The sequence below is a fragment of the Anoplopoma fimbria genome, chromosome 7 (assembly GCF_027596085.1).
Source record: "Anoplopoma fimbria isolate UVic2021 breed Golden Eagle Sablefish chromosome 7, Afim_UVic_2022, whole genome shotgun sequence".
NCBI classification, from domain to species: domain Eukaryota; kingdom Metazoa; phylum Chordata; class Actinopteri; order Perciformes; family Anoplopomatidae; genus Anoplopoma; species Anoplopoma fimbria.
Window position 1 is genome coordinate 5,264,613 of NC_072455.1, and position 27,709 is coordinate 5,292,321.

The 27,709-nt window shown below is 39.8% G+C and overlaps 1 protein-coding gene across 1 annotated transcript in view; it reads right to left on the bottom strand.

Annotated features, from left to right (window-relative positions):
• Window positions 1–200: 200 nt before the first annotated feature.
• The window catches only part of ndrg2 (NDRG family member 2), a 30,622-nt gene continuing 3,113 nt past the window's right edge, over window positions 201–27,709 (bottom strand). The window contains exons 2-16 of the mRNA XM_054600904.1: window positions 10,265–10,348; window positions 7,228–7,269; window positions 6,828–6,933; window positions 6,602–6,722; window positions 5,980–6,042; window positions 5,665–5,725; window positions 5,066–5,152; window positions 4,748–4,804; window positions 4,486–4,589; window positions 4,359–4,397; window positions 4,213–4,264; window positions 4,037–4,084; window positions 3,906–3,941; window positions 3,371–3,422; window positions 201–3,234 (exon numbers count right to left, since the gene is read on the bottom strand). Coding sequence (XP_054456879.1) covers window positions 3,071–3,234; window positions 3,371–3,422; window positions 3,906–3,941; window positions 4,037–4,084; window positions 4,213–4,264; window positions 4,359–4,397; window positions 4,486–4,589; window positions 4,748–4,804; window positions 5,066–5,152; window positions 5,665–5,725; window positions 5,980–6,042; window positions 6,602–6,722; window positions 6,828–6,933; window positions 7,228–7,269; window positions 10,265–10,336 — 1,104 coding nt within the window. The 5' untranslated portion in view covers window positions 10,337–10,348 and the 3' untranslated portion in view covers window positions 201–3,070. The remainder of the gene's footprint in view (window positions 3,235–3,370; window positions 3,423–3,905; window positions 3,942–4,036; window positions 4,085–4,212; window positions 4,265–4,358; window positions 4,398–4,485; window positions 4,590–4,747; window positions 4,805–5,065; window positions 5,153–5,664; window positions 5,726–5,979; window positions 6,043–6,601; window positions 6,723–6,827; window positions 6,934–7,227; window positions 7,270–10,264; window positions 10,349–27,709) is intronic.

Below are 27,709 nucleotides of genomic sequence, written 5' to 3' on the forward strand. Positions count from 1 at the left end.
TTGTGTGTATCTGTTTTTTATGTGTTATAATGTGCAGATCTTTATTGTTTTTCTTGTTTTTCTTTACTTGACTGAGAGATCTGCAGCCTACCAGCAAAAAAAAAGAAAAATAACTTTCTTACTGTACATCAACCCCTACTGAATATGCAAGACAGGAGACAGAACATTTCTCTTAAGCTTTTATTAATATTTAAGTTTGCTTTTTTTAGGATGTTCAATGTGTTACACAGAGAAATAAGCCACACAAGTAAAATTGATTGTATTCTCTTTACCTTTAATCGTTTTTTAATTGTTTATTATATTATTCTCCCTTATCAGCTCTAAAGCTAAAAAAGTTACACAAGAACTATCACACACACGATTAACTAACTTGTGAGCACATCTGGGACGGTAAACTAACACTTCACAGAGATAAAAAAAAAATAAAAAATTGATAATCCCAAAACATAAAGGGGAAAGAAAAATATGATCTAAGTAAAAATTAAGAGACAAAATGGAGAATCATTTACAATCATACAGCCCCGTTCAACTCTCCACAAATAAGTACCAATCCTATTCCTTATTTGGCAATTTCATTTTCTCAGTTCCACTCGTCCCTTATTTGGTAGACGCTCCCATGCCCGATCGTTAAATATTAATTTAAGTTTGGAAGGAGCATTTACATTCTACAATTCAGCACTCCGGACAGCAACAAAAGTGCCTAAAACATGGCGGCATCCTGGTTCCCATTCTGCGTTTACGGCCTATAGCATAAATCTAAACAGCAATTTGTGTTTGCCTTATTAAATGCAATAGTTTTTAGCGTCACAAAGGCTGGCTAGGAATTGCATTATGTGATGGACCACAGGAGAAGTGACTTAAAATAAATGATCGTTTTCATTACCATCATTAATATCTCCAAAGTACCAGATCAAATCTGAGGCCCACTGTCGTCATCATCCATCTCTACTTCATTAACCAGGTTTGGAAAGGAGCACTGTGCAGCCTGAGAAAGAAACAAGCAACCTCCAACGGACTCATAAAACTCATAATGCTTATTAAAAAGAGAAAACAAATCTGATGCAACGCTGCATCACAACACAAATGCACAAACGCTCCAAGGATTGGGTCCTTTTAAAAGCACGGTCAGTCCAATGGTTACGTATTGTAGGGCAGTGGTCAGCTTTGAGTTGAGTTTTAGATCAACTATAAATGCTCACAGCATTTCTGATGGCACAATTTTTCCCTCGTATGTTGGGACTCTAAGTTTTGGCAGTTAGAATGCTTATTGGCTGCAATTCCAGATATTGCTCTCATAACAAAAAATAGGATAAATATTTTTGTCTCTTTTGACTAAGGCTAGTGCAAAAAAAAAAGGTGCAGCCCCGGAGACAAAATTTGAATATCTTTTTTTTTTGTTTATTGGCAGTGGAGGGGCTGGTACATTGTTTTTGATAAGCCACAGGGGGTTTTGTTGGTCTGAAATCTAAATTACTAAACTTTTCCATAGGACTCTGGCCCTCTTGGCTGCATTAATTGTGCTTTCAGGATACAAACACTTCCACACGCCTCCCATTTACATCCTCGGACACACACACATCACATCACAATTCTCTTGACCCCCCCCCCCGTTGCTTGATTAAAGCCGCTTGATGCGAAGGAGGAGCTCGTGTTCATTTCACCTCGCAACGCACAGAAACTCAAGTATGCTAGCTGGGTTTGTTAGGAGGTATCCATGCACGGGCAAGGCTAAGAGATTACAACCCAGATGATAAACACAGTGATTCCCTTCTGGCCACGCCCACACACTGAAATGCAACATCCATACTAGCGTGCTAGTTAGAGACGTAATGCTATCCGTTGAGTAGTACGCGAGCGTGAATGTTAGGACACTCAGTGCTGGACTGCAAGAAATATTGGAAGCACTATTTAGCGTGCTACGAGTGTTAACGATAGCTAAAGCTAACACCCCGAGCCACTCATATGCTTACCGCCATGTTCACTAAACACGCCAAGGAAACTAAACAGCACATATTCACACACATACACACACACACACACACACAATTCATTAGCAGAATATAAAAGAAAACTATTATCCAGTCGATATTCATATGGGCTGATTCCAGGCATGCAACTTCCAAGTCCAGAAAGAAAAATAGAAAAACAAAAAAAAAAAAGCTTCTCGACCACCTCCAAATATCAAATCCAATGTGAAAACAAAACTTATAGACGGGGCAAATGGAAGACATTAAATAACCTGGCAACATCAAGGAGGAAGTAGTCACCATGACGGCTCTCATTGGCTGTTACCACATGACGGGCCAACCAATCAGTAGCTTCAACTGTTTGCCGAGGCAGGTTACAGATGAGTAAATAAAATCTGATTAAAAGAAATCAAAATTAAAACTAGTTTAAAAAATAGTAGACACACATTGTAATACGTATCTCTGCTATAGTATGTTTTTTTTTATTATTTTATTTTTTTATCTATGTATTTTTAAGCTCATTGTGTAATAAAGAGAAATGTGTTACTGTTTTTTTTTCTATTCCATTATCATCATCATCATCATTAGCTTCAATATCATCATCAACAACGTAATCATCAGCATCGACAACAATACAGAGTTATTACTATTGGTTAATGCAAGGTGTGTGTGGTCTCTATAGGCCTCCTTGTCTAAATTAAAGGGCTCTATTGGCTGACAGAGGCTCCAATAAAGGGAGGGAGGGAGGACTGGTGGCCGTTCTTACCCCCACCTGTAAATCTCTTCTTGTCTATACTTCTTATAATCAATATAGAACAGCCCAATCCACTTTGTTTACAGCTGGAAAGGTGATGTGAGGAGAAGGTCTGGTGCGAAGCTGTGTTTCTTCCTTTTCAAATCCCTCTTTTTCTCCCCCCTCTCTCCCTGTCTGTAGTCCTACTCTGCCTCTTGTGGGAAATGAAGGGAGTTGATTAGTGACAAATAAGTAACCCATTCGTCTTGTTCCTACATTATCGGCGCGCCTCATCTTTCCCTTCCTTTCTCACTCTCACTCACGCTCTCTCTCGCTATCGTTTTTTTTTTTTTGTATTTATTTTCTTTCTTCAGCAGGACACCTCCATCGTTTGGGAGGGGCTTGGCGGCATCTGGCCGCCCTGCGAGCCCTGGGACAGGGTGCGGGAGCGAGACCGGGACCCGTCCATGGAGTAGGAGGAGGAGAGGGAGGTGGTGCGGGAGCGGGACAGGCGGGTCATGCAGGACGAAGCCACTGTGGAGAGATGGATGGAACAGATGTAAATACAAAAATTTGAAATTATTGGAAAGACTATGTAGCACCTTAGAGATTAAAGATGTTGTTATTCTCATTATTGACAAACCCTAAAAAAAGACCAAAGTCAACTTACTGTAGCCCATCCCCTGGATGAAATACTTGAAAGCTTCAGTCAGTTTAGCAGGCTGCAAACACAAAGAAAATAAATGGTTCAATCAGTACAATCACAAGTTATTTCCTTAACTAGGTAATAAGAAGTGCAATCTGGCGACCCCACATGGCAGAAAAGGGAAGCAGTTTTAATTTAAAGAACTACAACATCCAGAATTTCTGCTTTTCAGAGTGGTTTGTTTTCTTTTTTCGTGGGTTTTGGAGATAGGAAACTGGCAACATTACTTCAATATCAGGATGACATTTCATTCTCGGTGCATGCTTCTTTTTCAGATCATTCTAGGCATCAATTCATGTGCTCAAAGAAGAATTGATGCATTCATTTGGGCAAACAAGGTTCGTAAATTAAAGTAATAAAGTAATGTTTTTCTCTGCTGAAGGCCAACCTCGTGGTGCTTGATTTAAAAGGTTTGTTTAAACGCCACAATCTTCCCTGTTGCAGCTTGTGAACATCCACGTTTTTAAGTATCAGAGAGAGGCTGTTAGTTGGTTGTTACCTGGGTCAGCTGAGGGAGACCACCAGCATCAGCCATCTGTGGAGGACAGAAATGAGAAGAAGTGTGTAAGAATGAATGACAGTTTACAGTGTAAGAAAGAGGAGAAAAAGAAAGAATTTAGGGTTAGTCACCTTTAGGAATGAAGTTGTTGTTGGATCCATTTTGCTGTTGCACTCCACCTAGTGGTCACAGAAGGGAAACAACAGTAAACCTCCGCCATCAAACTCTTCTATGTTGATATGTATCTGATAATATAATAACACTTAAAAGTGGCCCATTAGGAAACATTTTAGACATAAACACTTACGGCAGCTTCCTCATACGGAGCCTGATCGCCCACCACCAACATGACTGGACACCTGGAGGTCGACAGAAATAGAGATTGGAAGGTTGGCATTATAAAAAAAATAATAAGAAAGTAATTATTAAGATAAAAGTTTTAAGGGGATTTACTTGAAGGAGTTGTTGCGTTCAATGTTCAAGTCTCTGCGGCTGAAGGGAAATGAAAAGAGATTATTACGGTAGCTGTTGTTTGATGCAGAGTTTATTTGCTCTTTTGATTGTCGGTGTGTGTGTTTACCTGTTGTACGTCTTCCAGAAGAGCTCTATGTTGACCAGATTAGACGCTTTGGAGATGCGCTCTCTGTGAGACTGCACTAGATCTGTGTTTGCTGACATCTCCTCCTGCAAGAGAATAAGACCGTTTGTTCGACTGCAACCCACAAAAACGATCACAAAATGATGCAAAATAAGACCAAGTTATTAGTTAGTTACTAATCAGAGATATTTTGGGAAATACATTTTTGCATATGCACTTTAAAAACACATTACTGTCATTGTACCTGACTGAAAAGGTGGGACAGGATCTGCTCTGTGAGGGAGGACGTCACGGAGCTAAGCTACAGATGAGGAGGAGAAATCATTAGGATCGTTCATCGCTTACTTCGTTTAATATGATAAACAGTGACGTAATCGATACCAGTCTGGGACACAGAGCATGAACAGAGTCACATAATCTCATATCCACAGCTACATAGATGGAGAAGTCGCATTAGGACTAACTAGATTAAAAATGCCACATGTTTCTGTGCACAAGGCGGTGCAGTCCTGAAAGAAAGAAAGAAAGAAAGAAAGAAAGAAAGAAATAAGACATAACGTACCTTCTGAGCAGCCCAGTCTATCCATCCTCTGGCGTTAGTGTCGATGTTGACCAGAACCAGACCTTCCACTGAATCTGGGTTTGCGAGCTGATGACAGAAAGGAAGCAGAAGAGACACAGATGGTAAGATGACAAGAAAAACAAATCACGAAACTTGTTTTTTTCAGGTTATTTTACGAGTCAAAATGATAGACATACAGGTTCATCAATAACATTGTGTAGAAAAGATATGATTGTGTAAAATCAGTTGAGAACAGAGCTCTTAAAGCTGCAGTTGGTCATTTTTATGGAAATAAATTTGATATCATTTTTCTCCAAACTGTCACTATATCATGACAGTAATAAAAAAGAAAGATATATTTTGTGAGAAAATTCATTTTCTGCCTCCTTTAAGTGCTCCTAATTGCATTCAAGCCCAAAATAAACAAACCAATCAGTGTCAATCACATCACTGCTCCTTAACTTTGATAAAGTAGGCAGCAAACATCAAATATGTGACAAGATTTTGTGACTGCAATACCTATTTTTTTGTTTTCAGAATCTAAGAGAAGAGAAAGTTTGTGACCCGGCCGCAGAACACAAAAGGTTCAAACAACTCACCGCGAACTTGGAGAGGACGTACGCTCCCACTCCCACACCGACTCCGATTACAGTACGGAAGCTGACGGACGGACAGAACAAGTCAATAACACATTTAGAAAATCTGCACACACGTACGTAAATAAAGAAAGTGTGAGGAGCTTTATCGAGAAGTTAGTAAAAGTAAAGTTCATCTGTTTATAATATGACTTTCAAGACAAGAAGAATCAGTTAAAATTCATGTACGTGTACAATCATGCACAATTAACTTTCTTTTCACAGTAGCTAAATAGAATTCTGCTTCTTCTTATGTTAAAATGAATACAGTTAACTCACTTAAAAAACTGCAGGACAGAAGGGATCATCTCTGCTATGGTGTCCATGGAGGGATACTGGTAACTGTAACAGGAAGTAGAGAAAAAAAAATTAAAAATGTTTTATCGTGAAGTATCCTCTTGGCTGCATAACCATAGTAACCTATTTGTAATTATTAGAAATGACTCAAAATACATGTTGACAAAAGATATTTCTTAACATTTCATCGTAAGGACTGATTTTATCAACAGGGATTTAAACCGAGATCAAAAAGAGTATAAGCTTCAATTTCCAGAATCAGCAGCAGGAGTTAAAGTTCCCAGCCGAGATGCCGAAATGAAATGAAATCCTCCCGAGCTTGTAAAATAATCACGCAATTTAGAGAAGTGATAGAGAAGTGCAGAGAGAAGAAAATAAGAAGCGCATAAAGAGAGAGAAGATTTTCTTTAAACCTCTGACGAGAGCGTTCTGGAGACCGCAGAGGAGGGAGATGGGAGAGATGGAGAGTATTTTTGGAAGAGATTAGTTTTAAGCCTGCCACGGAAGATTGTTTCCACTTCTGAGAATTTCTTTTTCTTTTTCTTCGAGGTTACTGCAGGACTCGATACACACATATATAAACTACAGACGGAGAACATCGTACCCTGTTGGGTAGGCAGCAGCCCCCTCCTCCTGCCCCGGAGCGTCAACATGAATCAGGGTGAAGTTCTTCACGATCTCCTGCATCTCCTCGAACTTGAACAGAGGGGAGAAGCAGCTCTTACCTGCCAGAGGGGAAGAAGAAGAAGAAGAAAAAAAATCAATAAAAGAGTCTTCAACAAGTGAAAGTAGAGAGAGAGAGAGAGAGAGAGAGAGAGAAAGCTACTCACTGTCCAGACCAACATCGTGGAAGGTGAGGATGGCAGGCCTGCGGGTGGTTCGCGTGCCGTGCAGGGTCACGTGCAGGACGCCGTGGGGGGTCTCGATACTGTGCTCCTGGTGGAAAGCAAGAAAAAACTGTGTGATTTAAGGTGTCATATTGCCGGAGTGAGCTTGGAGATATTTTCTGCCTTTAACAAGTGAAAATCCCCCCCTCCAAGTCGTTTTTGTTCCAAAGCATCTAGACTTTATTGACTCCTACAATCAAACTATAATACAAATTCCATGTAGGCTTTGAAGGATCTGGTAAAAAAAAGTTTGTAGTTTGCTTTAACTTTAATAAACATTCAAATGCATTGAATTATTATCCTGTTGTGTTAGTGGAGAAAGGAGGACTGGAAACAGTCGTACCTGTCCTTGGTCCAGGAGTATCCTAGCAGCCACTTCAGCATCCTGTGAGAAAGGAAGGAGTGAAGTCGAGTTAGAACAAGATGTGCATGTGATTGTTGGATATATTCTTTTTATAACTGGAGATGCCACTTCACTTTTATCTTTTTGTTCGTACGTCAGATGGAAAAAGTCAGATATTAAAACTCTGCAACTCTGCTGCAACCAACCATTATTTCATTATTTCTTCATTACTTCTCCATTGAGCCAAAGGAAATGTTTTGTCTTGTTTTGTCAAACCAACAGACCAAAACCCAAAGATAATATGTTAACTATGATGAAAGACAAGGACAAGCAGCAACTCCTAACATTTGTGGTCCTGAAACGATCAAATGTTTGGCATTCGTGTTTGAAAAATGACAATTTCTTCTTGAAAGGAATTTAAAATATCAAAACCAACCTAACAACTACTTTACCTATAAAGATCTTCATGAAATTGTTATTCTTATTTTGTAATCTGAGTCACTTTGTGTCAATTCATTTCATGAATCTCAAGTGGAATGTCTTTGGTTCCGACTTCCTTGTCTTTTTATTGCATATCTGTAAGAACAGAAAGCTTTTTTTCTTGGCTTTTGGTTCTTTCATAGTCCTTTTGTGGTTAAATGAGGTCTTGCTCTCTAAATAACCCCCACACAGGCACGAGGGATGTCATTACACTCCGGATCGAGCGGCGGAGGACCTCTTCAGAGGAGCAAGGGGTTGTGGGATACCGGAGTTCATACGGAGGAAGCATTTAAGTGTGATGTTCATTTGAAACGTTGGATCGCACTACCCTGATAATGGCATTACTAGAATCACAAGCTCTTAGGAAAATTAGCAGTCTGGGAGGTTGAAGTGGAGGTGGGCGTGTGCGGTTTGGGGTCGGGTGACTGGAGGGAAGGAACATGGCTGCATTATAAAAGGTCACTAGTTTAATCAATGTAAAGTATATTCTCCATCAGAGAGCATGTGGTTGAGGCTGGATGTTAAACGCACGGGGGTGGAGGCTGGGATGTCGTAGTGAACGATGGCGGTTCTGATATAACCTCCCAGTCTTTATCACATTTCCTCCTTCACCGAATCAGCCCTCAAACCCTCATGAGTCATGTTGTAGCAGATGCTGCAGAGTTTTATTTAGGGTCATTGCTAAAAAAACAAGCTCTTATTCTGTTATTTTTTTCATCTTTATTCATGTATGTTTCCACATTTTAATATTCCCCGAAGGACAATGTGGTCCACGGTTGTAGATGTGGACAAATATTCAAAATAACATAGATATAGATATAAGATTCAATATGGTCTGGATCTTAGTTATTGTAATAACAAGGTATATCTGAAAGGATAAAGTGTATTGATCACACTACCAACTGTATCCAGAGTCTGATAAATCTCATTCTGTGCCGTACACTTTCATTGTTGACATACAAACTACATAAAGACATCAATAAAACAAACTGTTGCACCAGGTGACGTCTTTCTTCATTACATTATAGTTTATTTTGAGTTGACACCACATACACCGTGTTTATCATCCTTAATACTCACTAGAAAACCCAAAAGTGTATTAATCCGCCGCTCAAAACAGTCAATTTGCCATTTAAAATCTAATCAGTTCATTCTTGACTACAAGCAGATGTTTGCGCCAAATTTGAAGAAATTCGGTAAAGCTTTTCCCGAGATATGCCGAGCACAAAAACGGGACAGACAAGACGTCACAGCGACCTTTGACCACCAAATTCCGAGCAGTTCATCTTTGAGTCTATGGGACATTTGTGGCAAATTTGAAGATATTCGCTCTGTGTGTTCATAAGATAAAGCATTTAAGAGAATGGGACGGAAGGACGAACAACCCGAAAAACATGATGCCTCTAGCCACGGCTGTCGCCTAAAAAAATCAAAGACCAAATGTTTGAGGAGTTTTTAAAATGTTTAAAATAATTTCCCTCAGCCCTCACTAGTAACCAATGGGTTTGATGTTAAATATCACAGAAAAGGTAGAGAAGTTAGACACTATTGAAATACCGACTAACTGGTTTAAGTCTTTTTAAATTCTTAGAAATAAGAATAATAAAGAGTAACACCTGCCTCGCCCTTCAAAATATAATTTATTTGATCTTTTATCACTCTTTAAACCTGAGTTACAATTATTATATTCATAGCTGAAATTCATTCTCTATACATTGACCATATTCTTCGAAGACAAAAGGTACATCTTTTGAATTAAAGCAATACAGTATAGTAATCCTGTTCTGTTATTAATGTATACTTTTGTTTACAATGTCACTACACCTGCTCACTCACTGAGATGTCAATTAAATGTATGCTTTTGTCCCTCTGTTGAACTCTGTTGTTTTTGTTTCAGCGTTGTATTTCCCAGTTTGCCCAGCAGCTGTCAGCAGTGAGAGAGTTCTGCTCTGCAGCGCTGCAACATCAACATCAACATCAACAGACCAGAGCAGAGGAGGTCTGCTCTCGCTCCTTCGGGGCTTTGACGTCAACCCAGCAGATCTGAGCCAGCGCTGAAGCTTTGCACAAACACACACACACACACACACACACACACACACACACACACACACACACACACACACACACACACTCATACACACATACACAGTTATGCACACATGTGTTGAAACACATGTTGTTGTCACATTTAGGCTTTGCTCAGACTCAAAAGCACGCAGACACATTCACATTTGTGCACTGTAAGGACACAAATGCTAACACACACACACACACACACACACACACACACACACACACACACACACACACACACACACACACACACACACACACACACACACAAACACAAACACAAGCCAACCCTTGTTTTCTGGTCTTCTGGGACACACACATTATGTTACATTACATACTGACGACCATGATGTCATGCATGTTTCTCCATGCATTAAAATCAGCTGGTATGTGTGTATCTGCATGCATCCTTTTATGGGAACCAGTAAATATGTACATGTGTGTACGTATGTTTGTACGTGTGTGTTTCCTTGTCTCTGACCTTGGCATCGGCCTGACCCGTCAGTAACGGCTTCTCCTCCGTGATGGCGATCTCCTGCATTTCTGTTGTCATGGCGATCACCTCCTGTGCAGGTAAGAAGAGAGCCAGAGCATTAACAATCTGTCGCTCCTACAGTTGTTCTGCTCCCTGCACCGTGATAATGAATACATGTTATTCTTTCTGCCATCCTTACACCTAACATCTATAACTCTGATGTGCGAACAGGTGTGTCTGACACACACACACACACACACACACACACACACACACACACACACACACACACACACACACACACACACACACATAAACACAGAGGCCGAAAAACCAAGTGATTGAATACCGCATGCAGCCGTTTTTCCTCCGGGGACTCTTGTTTAAGCTGTGGGACCTTGTGAAAGTTAATTAGTGCCGGCAGAGATGAGCAGAGGAGGATTGTGGGGCAGAAAAAGAAAGAAGAGGAGAGAAGGGGTGGATCAGGAGATGGATAGATCATAACTATGAGGAATAAAAGCTTGGAGAGATAAAGGTGAGTGAAACAGGTGAGACATGAGAGCGACCCGAGGGGAGTAACCACGGTGACAAACAACGTGTCTGATAACGATGAAGTGAAGGGAAAGAAAAAAACACTTTGTGTTGCATTTACTTTTATCTGAGATGTGGTTAGTCGAGCTTGTCCCTTATTTTCACACCTTGTGTGTGTTAGTGTGTGTTAGTGTGTGTAAGTGTGTGTTAGTGTGAGTCCACCGGAGCAGCCAGCAGTTAAGTGCTGCACCCGAGGGCTTCATGAAAAGTGGTTGTTCAGAGAGAGAGAGGTAGGTTAGTTTCAGTGACATTGAGCTCTCCACAGGTCTGGGAATTCAATTTGAAGCCTTAACAATTACATGTTGCAGCTTTATGTCGGTTGCTTCTGTCGCAGAATTAATTCATTTTACAGCAATTGCGGCCAAAACATTTTGTGTTGTGTAACACCAACTGTACTTTAGCTTTTTGTAACTTTTTGTCCTGAAATAACTGCAAAACAAGCTATTATTTTCATTTTAAGACCATTGATATAATGATAACATTATAGCAGAACAATGCAAGTACACCCTTTAAAACACCAATGGACTTTTAATTCTTAAGAATATTCAGACATTAAAAAATGTGAAGAAAAAAGTCAATTCAAATAAAACCACACCACCAAAACAATAAATAAAATGGACTCTCTGGCTCTGTTGATAACCCAGCTGATACATATGACATTCACATGACATTGTCATGTAAACAAACATGTATGTAAACACAACGGGAAATATCGAGGTCAGCGAAAAGAATCAAGGTCACGTCCTATATCGTACAAAAAATCAATAACATAAAAACAATCTGGGTCATATCTGTTTATTGTAAAGAAAAATGATCGAGGTCATGTCCATATATCGTACACTAATTTGTTACCAACAATCTGGGACATTTCTTTATATGGTACGATAAGTCGATAACGTAGAAATTATCATGGCAGTACTTGGGAGTCGGACTGACATTTATCACATCAAAGATTCAAAAGACATAACAACAGATGGAGAAAATGTTAGTCAGAGAAAAAAAATCTTAGCTGACTCCACATTCTTTAAAGCTTAAAGGGAATATTAAAAGTAAGTGACACAGATTGTTACTTTGTCCGTTTGACAGCATTCTGACTTTTAAAGCTGAAATATGGGACCTTCTGACATCACTTGTGTTTGTGTGTGTTTGAGTGAGTGTACACTCAATTCATGCTCGCATAAACCGATGACTGTATTCTATCTGCAGCTTTGGCATCAAGTCAGGCGAGTTGGTGTGTGTGTGTGTGTGTGTGTGTGTGTGTGTGTGTGTGTGTGTGTGTGTGTGTGTGTGTGTGTGTGTGTGTGTGTGTGTGTGTTATGTGCGTGTGTGCACTCATCTGAAAATGAACTGCTTCCCCGGGGGGCCTGTGTCTCTCTGGACCTCAAACAGAAATGACTAGTCACCACGGCAACCCTGACCAAAACACACACACAGACACACACACACACACACACAGACACACACACTTATTGTTTACCATCCATTTTTTCCTGCCTTCCGTCTACTTACATCTACTTATTAGTCTTGCACATGTTGTATTTCCCATGGTCTCTGTCTGTCATTTGTCTCCATCATCTTGTCATTTTTTGTTTTTTTTCTGCAGAGCCGGTGCAGCCTGTGTAACTACTACATTTTTTTTTGACTTAGTCATCTTAAGGGTTCAGCTTTTAGAGAAAACAGCACACGCATGCCATCATGTAGGTCCTGGATGTTGTACTTTCCCACCAGCACCAAAAAACTCCTGATTCTGACATTTTATAGAACAAATGATGAATAATAATTAAATATATCTGAGTCTGAGTGCTGAAGTGAGCTGATTGAAAGGATCTAGGTTAAGCGCCCAGACCAAACACAATTATTTAGTTTTTTTTTGCAGTATATAACACCAGAAAACACCAAGCATCCTGAAGTAACTCTGAAATGTCATGATAGACATTGTGTATTCATAACAATCTGAAACTTCTTCATCCCACCTTGACACCAAGGGAAGAAGTCAAGCTCAGGAGCAACACCAGCACATCTAAACTGGCAGTACTTCAGTATCTTCAGTATCTCTCTCATACTGTACATTGTCACACAGTCCATCCTCTATTTTTATCTGACCTGACACGACTGCAGAGTTAGTTTGTTTATGTGCTCCTCTGTGTATATTTATAGGTCTCAGGTTTGGCACCATTTGGATGTTTGGAAGGGAAAGTTACGCTGCCACATGATCTCTGTAGCGTTCCTGTATACAGCATGTGATCCAATGGGAATACACAAAACAAAATGAATTATTTTAAGAAGGGACTCTCAGTGCTTTAATAGGAAAATACACAATGGAAAAACAAACACTAGAATAATATTCAATTGGTCATTTTTAAGTCTAAAAGATGTCAGAAAACAGCGAAAACGCCAATTCATCCAACACTGAAGCATTGTTTTGTCGGAAAGCAGTCCCAAAACAAAAATATATCCAATTAAAAAATCATAAAAAAAATGACAAAATATCAGATACTCAGCAGGAACACGTGAATGTCCATGTTAATAAATTATTTGATCGATATCGCAAACTTGTTCACAAAAAGTTAGCACTCATCTTTGGTCCCCACCAACTATCTTGCTGAGAAATATCTGTTTCTTCAGCTTCTAAATTCTCCACTATGTTTGCTGCTAGTCGCTAACTTTGTCCGCTCGCTGTTTATCTCTGGGCAAGAAACATACGGCCAAATTATTAAAGCATTTTGGACAAACGACGCTGATTAGAGGGTAGTGGTGAAAAGGAATCAAAACAGAAAAGCTGCGGGCCATTAAATCCAAAACAATTAGCTTAAAGATGCTAAAATGCTGAGCGGAACTTCATAGTGTGGCGATAATTTGTCTTTCACTGAAAAGATGTTTTACTTTTATTTTTTTTTACCATTGTTAATATAATAATATTAGAGTGTCTCTTAACCATTTATTACGTATCACAGCTGATCTGTTGATAAACTAATCAATCGACTATTCGATTCTGCATTAGTATAGAATATGCATGGACTGTTTTCACATGATCAAAATTCAATACTTAAAAAGGTCATGTGCTGACCTCACCATGACTACAGATGAAGACCCTGATATCAATGCATAGAATATACTGTATTTTCAAAAAATGGCCTCAATTTTTGCATGAAATGGGAATGCTAGTGTTCTCATTACTTCAATCAACCCTTAAACAGAGTGTTTTGGGAACATTTTATGATAATTAATACAGTATTATAGACATTAACACCTTGATACACGTCTCATGTAACTCGCTTATCATAATTAATCCTCTCTCTCTCTCTCTCTCTCTCTCTCTCCTCCGCATACAGTTCCCTGAAGCTTTAATCGGCCTAACTCCCTCCATCATCCATCTTCCTCCATCTCTGCCTCCGCCCATCTCCGAGCCGGTGTGTTTTAGAGCGTGTAATAGCCGCTAAACTGCACAGGAGGCACCGTCTGTCACCATGGAAAGAGAAACGGAGGGATGGAAGAGAAAAGAGCAGATTTGCATGAAGCGCAATAAGCGAAGACTGGAAAAAAAAAAAAACATGGAAGAGAATGTGTTGCTGGCTGACAAAAGGAGGGAAAAAAAATGCCTCTAGTCTACATTTCAGCTGTCAGGAAACAGTTGTTCGGCCCATGTGATGCACAGAACAGGTTCCACGTCTCAGATATCGAGCTCCATCGCATAATTGCTGCAGCTAAATTAATCCATGCTTGTTTTAAGCGCATTCATAAATCATGCAGAGAGTCGTCATGATGATGTCATGATCTGCTCCCGGCATCCTCAGCCTCCTCTCTCTTTTTCTGTCACGCTGACTACATCTTTGCATTCTTTTGTTTCTTAGATACGACTCAAAGGCAACTCTGGATTCTGGCTGTCAACATCCGCCCTCCAAAAGCTGATTTTGAGCAACTTAAGACAGCGAGCTGCAGGTGTGGTGATGTTTCAATGAGAAGCCAGAGAGGGACTGGGCTGCTGCTGGATGATGATGCTCTAATCTCAGGGAAGGTGAATTTTAGAAGTGAGTGTGGACTGAAAACCGCACCTTACACTAAAAGTTAATAAACTGTAATTAACTGTTTTTTGTGTGTTGGTGAATCATTTATTTATGCTTTATAGATCAATAAAAGACCACAACTTTTAATAAAGCTAGGGCTGCCCTCAACCAAATAAACTCTTTTTCGACTGTATGATTTTGTGGATCATAGTTTGTGAAACTGTAATAAATAACACAAAAGTACCACTTTCAATCTTTTGTTTATCAGAAATGTTTCTTTGGGAATAAGCTTCATCGTGAAAAAAGGATTAAAAAAAACCGACTAATCAAACAAAGCAAGTTGACAAAATGAGCGATGAGTCGAGTAACGACTGAAAGTGGGCAGTAAAACATATAAAATGTTATATCGCCTGGTAAAAAAAAAGTATGTACCACTCTTATTCCAGGTTGGTTGTGCCGCTACATACCGTCTGCACTTTAGCGTCTACAGCTTCAAGGGAAACAACCGCAGCCCGCCTCTCTGAGTCCAACAGTGATTTAAGCTCTCGCCTTCTCCCGCCAAAACCAAAGTCATCTGAGTACAGTGCGTACGTCTGGCTTGCTCCCGTCATTTGGGGACTGACTGATTCTCTTCCAGAGGATTCACCACAGCCGTGCCCTGCCGCTGAGATCACAACATGCTTCAGATACATTACTAGCAGCAGTCAACACATACCAAACCACTCCCCAAGTGCCATGAATACTGAAGATACCACTTGGATATTTGCTTCAACGAGACGAACCTTCCTCCACAAAACAATCGTTAGATTTCATGTCAGATTACTTCTATCATAAAAAAAAAAAAAGATTTGATCCACATTGTGATCTTTCACTACAGCTCCAGTGATTTGCTCTGAACACTGCTTTTGGTATTTGACCTACTAGAATATACCAGGCTACTCAAATCTGAAGTAGCTGTTATGGGGGATGACAGCAATGCATTTTAACATGAAACAGTCCAGCATTTTGAGCTTGTATTGCTGCCATCAATAAGAGATATTGGTCACATTTTATCTTGTACAGTAAAAAAAAAAGAAAAAAAAAAGTTCTCACAACAGACTGCAAAACAAAGACACAAAGAAAAGGGTTCAATTTCGAGTGCGCCTGTATTTGTCTTTCATCAACCACTAGAATGCTGTTCGCAGAGCTGATATAACAGGAAAACTTTCTCTCCCTCCGTCTCCATCTGCCCTCTTCCTCTTTATCTTAATCTCTTCCTCACAGCTCTGCACTTGTCCTTCGTCTCCCTCCCTCCATTTCCTTTTGTCACTGACTTTTCATCCTCCCTCCGTTTCATCGCTGCTCATTCTCTGTCTCACTGCAGGTCTTTGTCTCATTCACTGCCATCCTCTTTCTGTCGCCACCTCTTTTTTTCTCCACCAGACAGCAAGTGAAAAGGGGGAAAAAAATCTTTCATTTCCTCTCTCTCTCTCTCTCTCTCTCTTTTGCTGCCACCAGTGTTTGCGGCTGTAAACAAAGAGGCGCGCCCAGACGCTCGGCTGCACAAGAACACCCAGACACATTAACGGTGCGCTGAAGTAGGGCGGCGGGCATTAAGGTCACCTATATTGAGACTGTAGGCTGAAGGGTGAAATACTGAAAGGTTAAACCTGTGGCATTCTGGGGGAAACACGCACGGCTTCTTCGGCGCGCGGAGGCTTTGGAGTCGAGATGTTCAAGGCCGCATAACATGAGAGGGTGGGGGGTCTCCTCAAAGTCTATGACATCACTTCATGTCAACAGTTGTTTTGGGGGTCAGAGGGCTACCGTGTTTGTCATGTAGACCGGGTCTGAAGGTGTGTTTTTCCTGACCTGCCAAAGTGGCAAGTCACCCAACATTCCTACCGACCGCTATCTATATATTGTAAACACTGAGTCAGAGGTACCAGACAGTAGAAATACACAATGCATGATGTAACCTAAATACCTGACTATTTAAAACTTCGGTATTGCTTTAAAAAATATATATATACATTTCAGTATATAAAGAAAACGTTTCATGGTGACAGGTAAAATTTTACCTGCTATAAGATATGAAGATATGTTGCATTACATAGTTTTCTCTTGCCTAGGATGTATATATCTTTCACACTAAACGAAACATGTATTGATCCAGCTGTATGTGTAATGAGTTACATGTTTATGTTCAATAAATATTATAGGTTATTGGCTTTTCTAAACTCCCAGATATCAATTCCAATATTGGCCTCATAAATCAACTATCGGTCGGGCTATAATACCATTGATATGAGCAGAGTTACCTATTTAAACATCTAGCAGATGCAGAGCAACGTTAGCATTCATTTAGAGTCTTGTTTTTTTGCAACCTGATAAGGTTAAGTCCAGTATTTACTCTTCTTTAAGCTCTGTTTTTGGTCTCCACCAACTCCTGAGAGAAATATCTGGATTTTTAGCTGCTAAATTCTCCACTATGTTCACCCACAATTGGCTAACTTTGTCTGTCTGTTGTTTGACGCTGGTAGTAGTAATGGTACAGTAGTCTTTAGGTGAAAAAGCTGCCTGCTGTAGCTTGAATAAATTAACAGTAATTAGAATCTGGGCAAGCATCTAACGACAACCTTCAATACTTTCAACTTTATGATACTTGAAACAATAGACACATTTCAATCACAACGTAATGAGGTTTGATCACAGTACTCACTCGGCTCTTTTTTGTTCTGAAATGTCTATTTAATTGAAGAGAATAAAAAGAAAAACATTTTGAGGAAAAAACACATACAAGTCAATGGGAAGAGAGGTAGTTTTTCGCATTTTTTGCAAGTAAAGTCACTGGAGATTTACGTTTGTCCACGTTACTGTGTCTCCTCTGTCTTACAAATGAATCCCCATGCTGACACACAAAAAAACACACACACATACATACATACAGAGACCCAGGTGTTGAGGCCATAAGCACTCTGGGGACCGAATCTGTTTTCTGTCCTGAAGTAAATCGTTTAAGTCTGCAGTGCTTCACCGCTGTCACACCTGGGTACCGCCATGTCACTTTTATCTGCACAGCACTGTGATGTGCAACTCTGCCTGAGGTCTGTATGCGGAGGTTCTGCCGAGGGAGCTGAATCCAACCGTTTTAGAAATTCAGCACTGTGGTGAAAAGATGGTGCACGCATGGACATAAACAGATATAACAGGAAGTCCAGCTTTCCACTGCATGTTTGATAAAGCACTTCTGTACCTGTTCAATCCTAACATCTGTAGTTAACTATAAATAACTGCTTGTACCATATTCTCTGTTTCCATGGACAACACTTTGTGTCTGCAGGATAAAATGTTTACACCATAATTAGTTCATACCCTACAGTATATCATTGCTTTCATTGTTGCACATGCTTCCATTTCTTATTCAATTACTGCTGCAAGGATCTAATTTCCATCTGCAGATCGATAAGGATTCATTTTATTTTAAAAGATATAGAGCTGATCATGTTTCAGCGTGATGCTGTGAGTGACTGCCAAGAGCCTTAAAGCAAATGGTAATTATTTTGTTTGAGTATCAACTTGCTTAAGTGTTTGGAGGCAAATTCAATTTGTTGTTTTTATCGCTTAGGGAGTAGTGGCATATAAAGGTTCACATCAACAACTGCTACTGTGCATTTTCAAGTACATCCACTCTCCTGCAGTCAGTTTGAACATCAGGGTGTCTGCTGCTAGGTCTGCTGGACTAAACAAAGTCAGAGAGAGAGAGAAATATGAGCGACAAATGTCTGGAGAGAAAAGAGGCACATCAGCCACCATGGAGACCCAGAGAGGAGCAAAAGCTCCCCTTGTCTCCTCTCTGAGCAAATCCCTTCCCCTAAATCTCCCATGCTGCTTCCCACGCCGTTGGATAAGCATACGTGGATCACCTTGGCTCTCCCCCCCAAAAAAAAAAAAAGGATACACAAATGAAAGAGAAGCTTGTTTTCTCTCCTCTGTCTCTCAGCAAATCACTTTGGCCTCTTGTCTCCTCAAACCCTGAGCCGTCCATCACTCGGCGGCTCGGCTCAGCTCTTTTTTTTCATTTTCAGGAGGCCTATTATCCCCTCTGTCGTGATCTCACCTCCACTCAGACATCCAGTCTCTCTGTCTTGAAAGGGGAGTGTGACAAAAGGTTATCCGCTCAAAGAGAAGGCGATTCATTGCATCCTCATGAACATCGTTATGACTGTCGTTTCTGAGTTTAAGTCATTATTAGTTTTGGTTATCAATAGATTGCTCATGCCTGAAGAACTGAAGAAAAAAAATGAAAAGAAAAAAAGTTACGCCTAGTGGGAATTGTTGCTAACTGTAGGAAGCTAAGTGTCTGATTTCTGACTGGTAGCTCGTTAGCCTAGCTTGCTAGCTTCCATTTTCCAAAGGGAATACAAACTTAACTTCACTTAAAGGGGAAACAGACAAATAAACTCTACAAAGACTGTTTTGCTACATTCAAAACTGTTACGTTACAGCCGACTTCATACTCACAACCAAACACGCTGTCTCTCTCGCACCCTGACGCTCGCTAACGTTATGCAGCGTCAAGCTAGGAGTTATTCCTTAAAGAAAGGTTTTACTTGTATGAGACATTTAAAATAAAAAATAAAAAACATCTTAAAAATACAGAATTCCCCAATGCTTAGTCCGAGAAGGGGTCAACTTATGCCCGGCAGTAACCTTGTAATGGTTCCTACCAAATTTGAATGTTGTAAAGGGGCTGTTGGCTAAAATTGCTAACGGTAGGCTACATACTGCTAAATGGGCTTATTGAATTAGGGACAATTCTTGTGTCAATGTTGGCAATAGGCTAAAGGCTATCAGGACCGCTCGTCTCATAGCAACGCCAGCCTTGCCTGGGTCCAGACTGGTGTCTGCCCACTCCACCGAGTCTGAGTTGACAATTCGATCTGATAACAGGCAAACGTCAGCCTTTAAATGCTAACCGTTGCAAGGGGGAAGCGAGCACCCAGAGGCTTAAAGTTTAGTCCATCAATATTTCCAAAAATGGGTTCATTCGCCTTTGTAAAATTTTGACAATAGCTGCAGTATCATCCTAGTTATATACATATTTCCTCACACAAAAGGTGAAGAATTTAAGTCCAACTTAAAGCAAAAACACCAAACCTTTTCTGTTTACAAATTGAGTAAATAGTTTTGGACTGTTGGTTGAGGGCGTTTAATATCTTTGGATGTTTTAAAGACGAGTGAAAAGTCATACAATAATTAAATTATTCAATAATGGCAATATTTCCTTAATGGCGACCATGTGCTGTACAACCATGACCTTCCAGGAAGTCTAACACATAGAACAGAAGAACACACAGTCTGAATGTTAATGAACATGCATGTGTTTCTTGTTTTCTGCCCTGTTCTCTCTGTTTATCTATGAAATTCAAATTCCCTTTCCTTCAGCGACATTCGGACCCTTAACGTCTCGTGACAGACGACAGATTGGCTTTTTCTGTTTGTTCGCTCAATAGCTGTGAGAGTGCATCAGAGTGAAGCATGAAGGGAAACCAGTAATCACCCTGACTGATTATGTGAATGAACAAAAGACAGCGGTTCACTTTGTTCAGGTCAGATCTTAGTGAGTTTATTCAGCTGCATGTACAAAACACACAGGAAGGCCTGAAAGAGGCTCAGAATCAATTGTTTCGATTTAAGTTGTAGGCCAACAGACCAACACATGATTACAGACACAGACACACACACACACACACACACACACACACACAGACACAGACACAGACACACACACACACACACACACTAATCGACTTTCAAGCTAGGGTCAATCTATATGTTGGAGCCTTTTGTTGGAGCGCTGATAGAGATAAATGCCGAAGTGATGGTGAGCTGATTGCAGCTGCAGCCAAACATAAAACAGCATTTCCAACGGCTTTTTATACGTATATTTAAAGCGTTGAGTTACATTTAGCAGACATCATCTGTTCTCTCTGAACAGTGTTGACCCTAGAAAGGTTTCTGTACATAATACTATGTATGAATTTGTCATTTTTGAAATTTGTTTAATTGTTAAGTTATGTAAAAAGTTTATTTCTGTAATGTTACATAGCCAAAAGTAGCTTCCCTGTGTGGAAGAAACTGGAACTGGATTTTTTTATGTGTTAGGTCACATCAGGCTTGACTTAAACAGTGCTTTCCTCAAACATGATATAATAAATAATACATAGATATACATTTCCTCAATTATTATTCATTATTAAAAGCAAGCAAGCAAGCGAGAGTGAAATATTTCCAAACAGCTGGCATGTTTGTTGTAAACTCCCTCAGCTGTCTATGCATGACATCGTACGTACACGTTTAATCAGACGTAAACATAGAGCTGGATTGGATAGATCTGCCCCATTGTCACCAATACCTGATCCAGATATTTGAGTCCCAATTGGCAAAAGTATGCAGACAGCCAAACAGTTTACCTTCATATGTTTGCTGAACATCTCCTCTCTCCAAGGTCTAACATATCACTGTATGCTTCAATTTTTAATTCGAGCTAAGGGGACCTGTCCGCCTGCTGCTGCATCATTTAGTATCACTGGGTGATACACCTTTTGCTTACACTTCCTTTGTCTCTTTAATCAAACTGATAAGAGCTGTTGGTTATGAGAGGAACATGTTATTCTGTTTCATTAAAACATGATGAGAAGAGTTAAAGCTGTTGCTGAAACATTATTAAATTATATCAAACTGTTGCTGTTAAGGGCTCAAATGTGAACTGATGATGAATTGGGGATTAGAGTGTCGGTGGTTTCAGTTATGCAGGTGAATTAAATGTGTAATAAATGAATAATAGATAAGGTGACCGGACTCAAAGGCCAAAAGGACACTGAGTATCTCCTCCTCGCTGGCACAGTGTCTGATTGTGACGGAGCTTAGAGCCGATAAGAATCCATGTGGAGTGAATGATTAGGAGCGATTATTACCGCGAGCACCTAATTGCTTTGGTTACTGATGAGTTATTAAAAAGGCTAATTGTTTTAAGTTTTGTATGCATTGAACGTGGTTGCTCCATGTTGATTTGCAGAAAAACAAATATCAATATCATTGATCCACTTAGACTTGCATCAATATTCTGGGCTCCACTCTTCCTGATTAGGAATTCTGTCTTAAGATCAATCATTAAGAAAGTTTTAAACTGGTGTCTGATGACACTGGTGATAAACATAATTGGACAAAAACTCCACAGTTGAAAATGGCTTTATTTCCTCCTAAATCTAGCCAGATTTCATTGAAACTTTGATTAAATATAAAATGTATTTGTCTTGTGTGAAAGTGCTCTAAAAATAAGTATTACTGTTGTTACTGGACAATATGACCTCAAATTGAAACTTTATCAAGATAATATTTTTACATTTACCATGAAAGTCATCGCAGTATAAACGCTGCAACTAACTAACATATTGTTATTCTTGATTAAGCAGATTATTTTCAAGGTTTTTTGTTTACTCATTTTGTCTATACAATGTCAGAAATATTTATTGCAATTTCCCAGAATCCAAGGTGACAAAATTGCTTGTTTTGACAGACCAACAGTCAGAAATCCAAAATATATTAAGTTAACAATAATATACAAAAAAAACAAGAAATATTCCTGAAGAACTATTGAAACGATTTATTGCTCATCGATGAGCTAATCAATGGCAATGCTTGACAGATAATCAAAACATCACTTGAACATAAATGTGTCGTTTTTGCAGCATTTCCTGCAACAGTTTTGGTTTCAGGTAGCTGTTTTCCTGTCGCTCCATATTTATCCACCACTAGCCTACGGACATTTATTTTACAGTAGACCTCCATCAAGGCAGCAGCTCCTGCTGCTAGCAGATATGTTACATAAATGCAGACAACCTACTCTGTACAAAAACACTTCACATGGATATAGTGCGTACCAGCGAGGGATAAACGTTACCCCTGAAAGCGTAGTTTTTTTATGCTAATTATCTGCCCGGCTCAGCTCTTATTCTGCCTGTGGATCTATTGACAAACACTCCTGATTATGTAACTGCCAAATACACACACACACACACACACACACACACACACACACACACACACACACACACACACACACACACACACACACACACACACACACACACACATACATACATCAGAGTGAACTGTCACCTCTGGCAGCACCAGACTGGATGCACATTTGGACGCTTTTAGGTCGCTTCAACTATAAATCACGGTCCCACAGTTGAGTTTTAGTTTAAAAAAAAATAAAAAATAAAGATATCTGCAAACATCCAACCTGAGAAATATGAATGGAGTTAGTGCAGATTGTTTGTCTATAAATAGGGTGTTGTGAAGGCCTGTTTGGACTCGTGGGAACAGACAGGGCATTGTGGTGCCCGGCCTCTCTGTTATCTGGCCTCTAGCCATCGGGCAAAGGACTGAGCATTCGCCCGGCACACACACACACACACACACACACACACACACACAACACACACACACACACACACACACACACTAACACACACACTGGCCTAGATGCTAGCAAGAAAGACTGCTATAATCTCATACACCTACACAGGATAAATCCATACGCTGTGCCCCAGATGCTTTTACGCTCTAGTACACCTACACAGAGTATAAAAAAACCAACAAAAATCCATATTTTTATAAACACCCAGACTAATATTCACTAGACGCTACAACTGGCCAACGCTGATGATATCAATTCAGATGAAAAAACAAACATGGTGGTCAGGGTTTATTCAGGCTAGACTGATCTCAGACACCGACGCAGTGAGCAACACTGTTCCACGCTGTCCCACGCTGTCTCAGTCATCAGCTAATGTGCTCACCTCCTCACTGTACAGACAGTAAAAATACATCTGAGCTCCCGATACAAAAAACCTGTTCTAGAGCACACCACTGCCAATCGGATTCATATCAAAAGCATCAGTAACACAGGCACTGTTGAAACAAAAGTGCTAATTTAAAGGATTTTCTGGACCGTAAAATGTTCTTTTATGACAAAAAATATGTGATTTTTTAAAGATCCTGAAACAAATTTGACATCTTTTTGCTGTTTGTGAGCCACAAAACTGATTGAAAGCCACTTCACACAACCAAACATGCAGATCTTAGTGGGAAAAACACTTTTCATCTGTGCTCCATGTATCTTGGTTTCCGTCCAAACGGTTCAATTTTCAATAGCCCGTGAGCACAATTCCCAATGTTTATTTTGCTCTCTCTCGACGGTCTCTCGTGTCACGTTAGCCGGGGTTTTAACACACTGAGCTGAATCTACTGTCAACAGAGGAGAAATCAATGTTTCTGTTGGTGTCAACAGAGGGAAGTGCAACATCAGACAATGTTAGTTACAGTAGCTGCACTCAGATAAGCCAGACGGGATCCAAGTGGAGCATGTGGACAAATGACAGGAGGGATTTTTTTTTCAAATTTACTACTCACCAATGCATTAAATATATCTAGATTTTTATGTCTTATGGTTACAAATTACAACTAAATTCAACTATTTTGAATTAAGGCCTCAAACTCTCAATTAATTTCATTGATAAATAATTGTTTAGTCTTAAAATAGTATTAAATCACAGTCCAAGGTGACGTCTTCAAATGTCTGTTTTGTCCAGTCCAAAACTCAAAGATATTCCGTTTATCATATATGACAAAGAAAAGCAGCATATAATCACATTTGAGAAGCCTGAACCAAAGATGAATTTCAATTTCAATTCATAATTCGGGCAGATGGTACGCAGAAAAAGCAATATTTTTGTGTAGCTAAAGAGTTTTAAAAGACTGTACAAAATATTCACTCTCCTTTCTTTTAGCTCTGTTTTGGTCTCCTCCATCGCTTGAGAACAATTGCTGGGGGTTTAGCTGTTAAATGCTCCACTTTGTTCACCAGCTAACCGCTAACTTGTTTGATGCTAGGATGGTACAGGGGGTTTATTTGAGACTTTTTAGATAAATAGCACTACAGGTACGAGGTAAAATATATATTTTTGATTTTAGGGTGAAAGGTTTCATCAAGGATAAAAAAAAAAAACATGAGTGAAACTACCGTAAATACATAACAACTTCTCTTAGAGGACTTTCTTACGTAACAAGCGTAAAGTCAACGTTTACATTTGGTTTCACTTGGGACACTCACAGAGGACTCCTGGGTGAAAGTCCTGTGTTTGTTTGAGCCATCTACCATCCCTCCCACTCGCCCTTACTGGACTTTTCCTGCAACTTATAATCGTTATAATACCATGTAACTTTCAATAACGTTTGCAGAAACATAATGCCAACATTTTTTCCTGGTGACTGCGCTGGTACACATGGTCATTTGTTCCTTATCTAACATAGAAATCTTCATTATCACAGCTTTAAGAATGCACTTTATCCTCTTAATTGTCTAAATCGCCGACGTTGGTCCCAATGGCAAACAGACTAAAGTGGCTAAATCAGCTCTCCTCTGGTATAAATGAACAGCCATGCTTAGACTGAGCAGTAAACAAAACTCTAACTCTGAAGAGGCAATTACGCCCACAGACATGAGAATATCAGCTCGGTAGCACCATCAGCACTGAAACACCATCAAACACCGTAACAGAGTCCATTTACTCCTGTCTCAACACTCAACAGCTGGCGAGCTTTTAGAGCGGTGATCATTTCAGCGTCAACACCTCAACATACGGACAAAGATTTCTGAGCAGCCGGGGATGACAACAGCATTTGATTCCCTGATATTCTGGGAACCTGAATCCACCTCCAAATATAGCTGTTTACTGGCCTAGTTTGCTGCATATCCACACATTCATTTACCTTTTAACAGTGTTATCAGGGTTCCATATTTCAGAGCAGCTATCTGACCTTAAAGCCACGCAATCTAAAGCTGATACAACATGTAGAATATTTGTCATTGTAGCTAATTTAAAGTCAGGAAATGAACTCTATCGTCAATACTTTAATATAATGAAGTTTTATTGGAAGTAGTGACTCACAATTTTAAAAATAAATCATTATATGCTTCCATTCTATGTCAATAACATTAAGGTAAGTGGTGTCAAACTCTCCAGATGTGAATCCACTTTCTCCAACATTTTAATAAACAATTTTTTGAACTTTAATACCTCACACATTGTGCAATTCTTGACCACCCTAACAGGTCACGCATATCGTCTTTCCCTTCACTCAACGCTGATGGATTAGCAAACACTGCGGGAGTAAATGTTAATATTGGTAGAGTCAACAGGCAAGGTGGCAGTCTCAGTACGCTCTAGTAAGTTCTCCAACTCACACACACACACACACACACACACACCAACAGCAGAGGAAGTGTGCTTGTGCCTTTGGTAGATGGGGCAAGCATGCATACACACACGATGGTAGAAGCTGTTCAGTTGCCATCTTTGTCACACATTTAGAAAGAAAAAAAAAGATACATGTGCAGGGAACCCTTTGGACTTTTAAGGCAGATGTGCCGGGAGTGCAATAGGTCAAACTGTCACCGACAATCCAAATGAACACTGGGGAGGTCCAATGATGGCACAGCTGCTCTGTAATGAGGTTACATCGGTCAATAGCAACCATGGCAACGAGTCCAGTGGTGCAGAGACAATGAAAACGTGGCCATCAGAAAATCTATATCAAATATAATGACAAAACCTTCTTTGGGCAAAAAAAAGAAAAAGAAAAGTAAATTGCATTGTTTGTTTTTCCTCAGTGGGTTCAGAAAATAAATGTCTGCGAGCTCTCAATCTGAGGAGAGTGAACCGCCACAGTTTAATGATGTCAACAAGTTGATGGAGGATTATTAGTCTGGCCGGAACGCAGACAAACACTCATGTAGCATCAGACCATGGGGGGGGGTCTATTTTTTTGGATCCCGACAGACGCATTTGACACGACTCCAACAGAAAAACTCCACCAAGCACCGCTTTGATAGCAGCCCGGCTCACTCAAGAGTAATGGTGTCACCACTACAACCCTCGGTCTGCATGCTGGAGGATTATTAGCAACCTTTGGCGGGCACACAGTTGATGAGGACGCCATAAATAAGTCCACATATTAATGCTAGCAACTGTTTGGATCTTGTGCCAAGCCTTAAAATGTGTTTTTTCTTGAGTTGTTGGAATAGAAATCTGGCAATAAAAGGAAGGAAGTTTGCTTTTTCATTGCAATTTCACATAGTGACATGATAACTAACTTCCTTAAGCTGTTGCCATAGTACTGCATCTAAAAAATATATTGTTGTCTGTTGGATTGCTGATTAATTTATTGCTTATCAGTGCAATTTGGGGATTAATAAATCAATAAAAAGTCAATAAATGGCTATTTAGTCTCATCAACAGTATAAAAACCCCAAACTAATCATGGGAAACAAGCAGCGTTCATTCTTATATTTTCTTTATATTGAGAACATCAGTAAATCCATATGAAGAACCAACAAGATTGGTTCTGCAGCTCAACATCTGGGGGAACTAATCAAATTAAAATAATTAAAAAAAATCAAAAAAAAATCCCAGCAGCACAAATTGTTCTCCTGACCTCTAAAAATACCCCATGATTTGTAATTCATGTTACGTGGAACCGATTAGAGAGAGAGAGAGAGAGACCCTTTGAAGTCTAAAAAAACACGACTTCCCATCAACACGATCAGCGAGGCCACAGAGACACCGTGAAGAGCCACATGTTTAGACAGTTACGCCGCCAAGTGTGGGAATTTAAATGATTAAATAAAAGCACTACAATGATGTCAAAATATACATTTAAAGTAATTACATCCCCGCAGTCAGAGTATTACTTCAAAGCACCCCCTAATACAGAGCAATGCACTTAGCCATTGTGTTCATTAAGA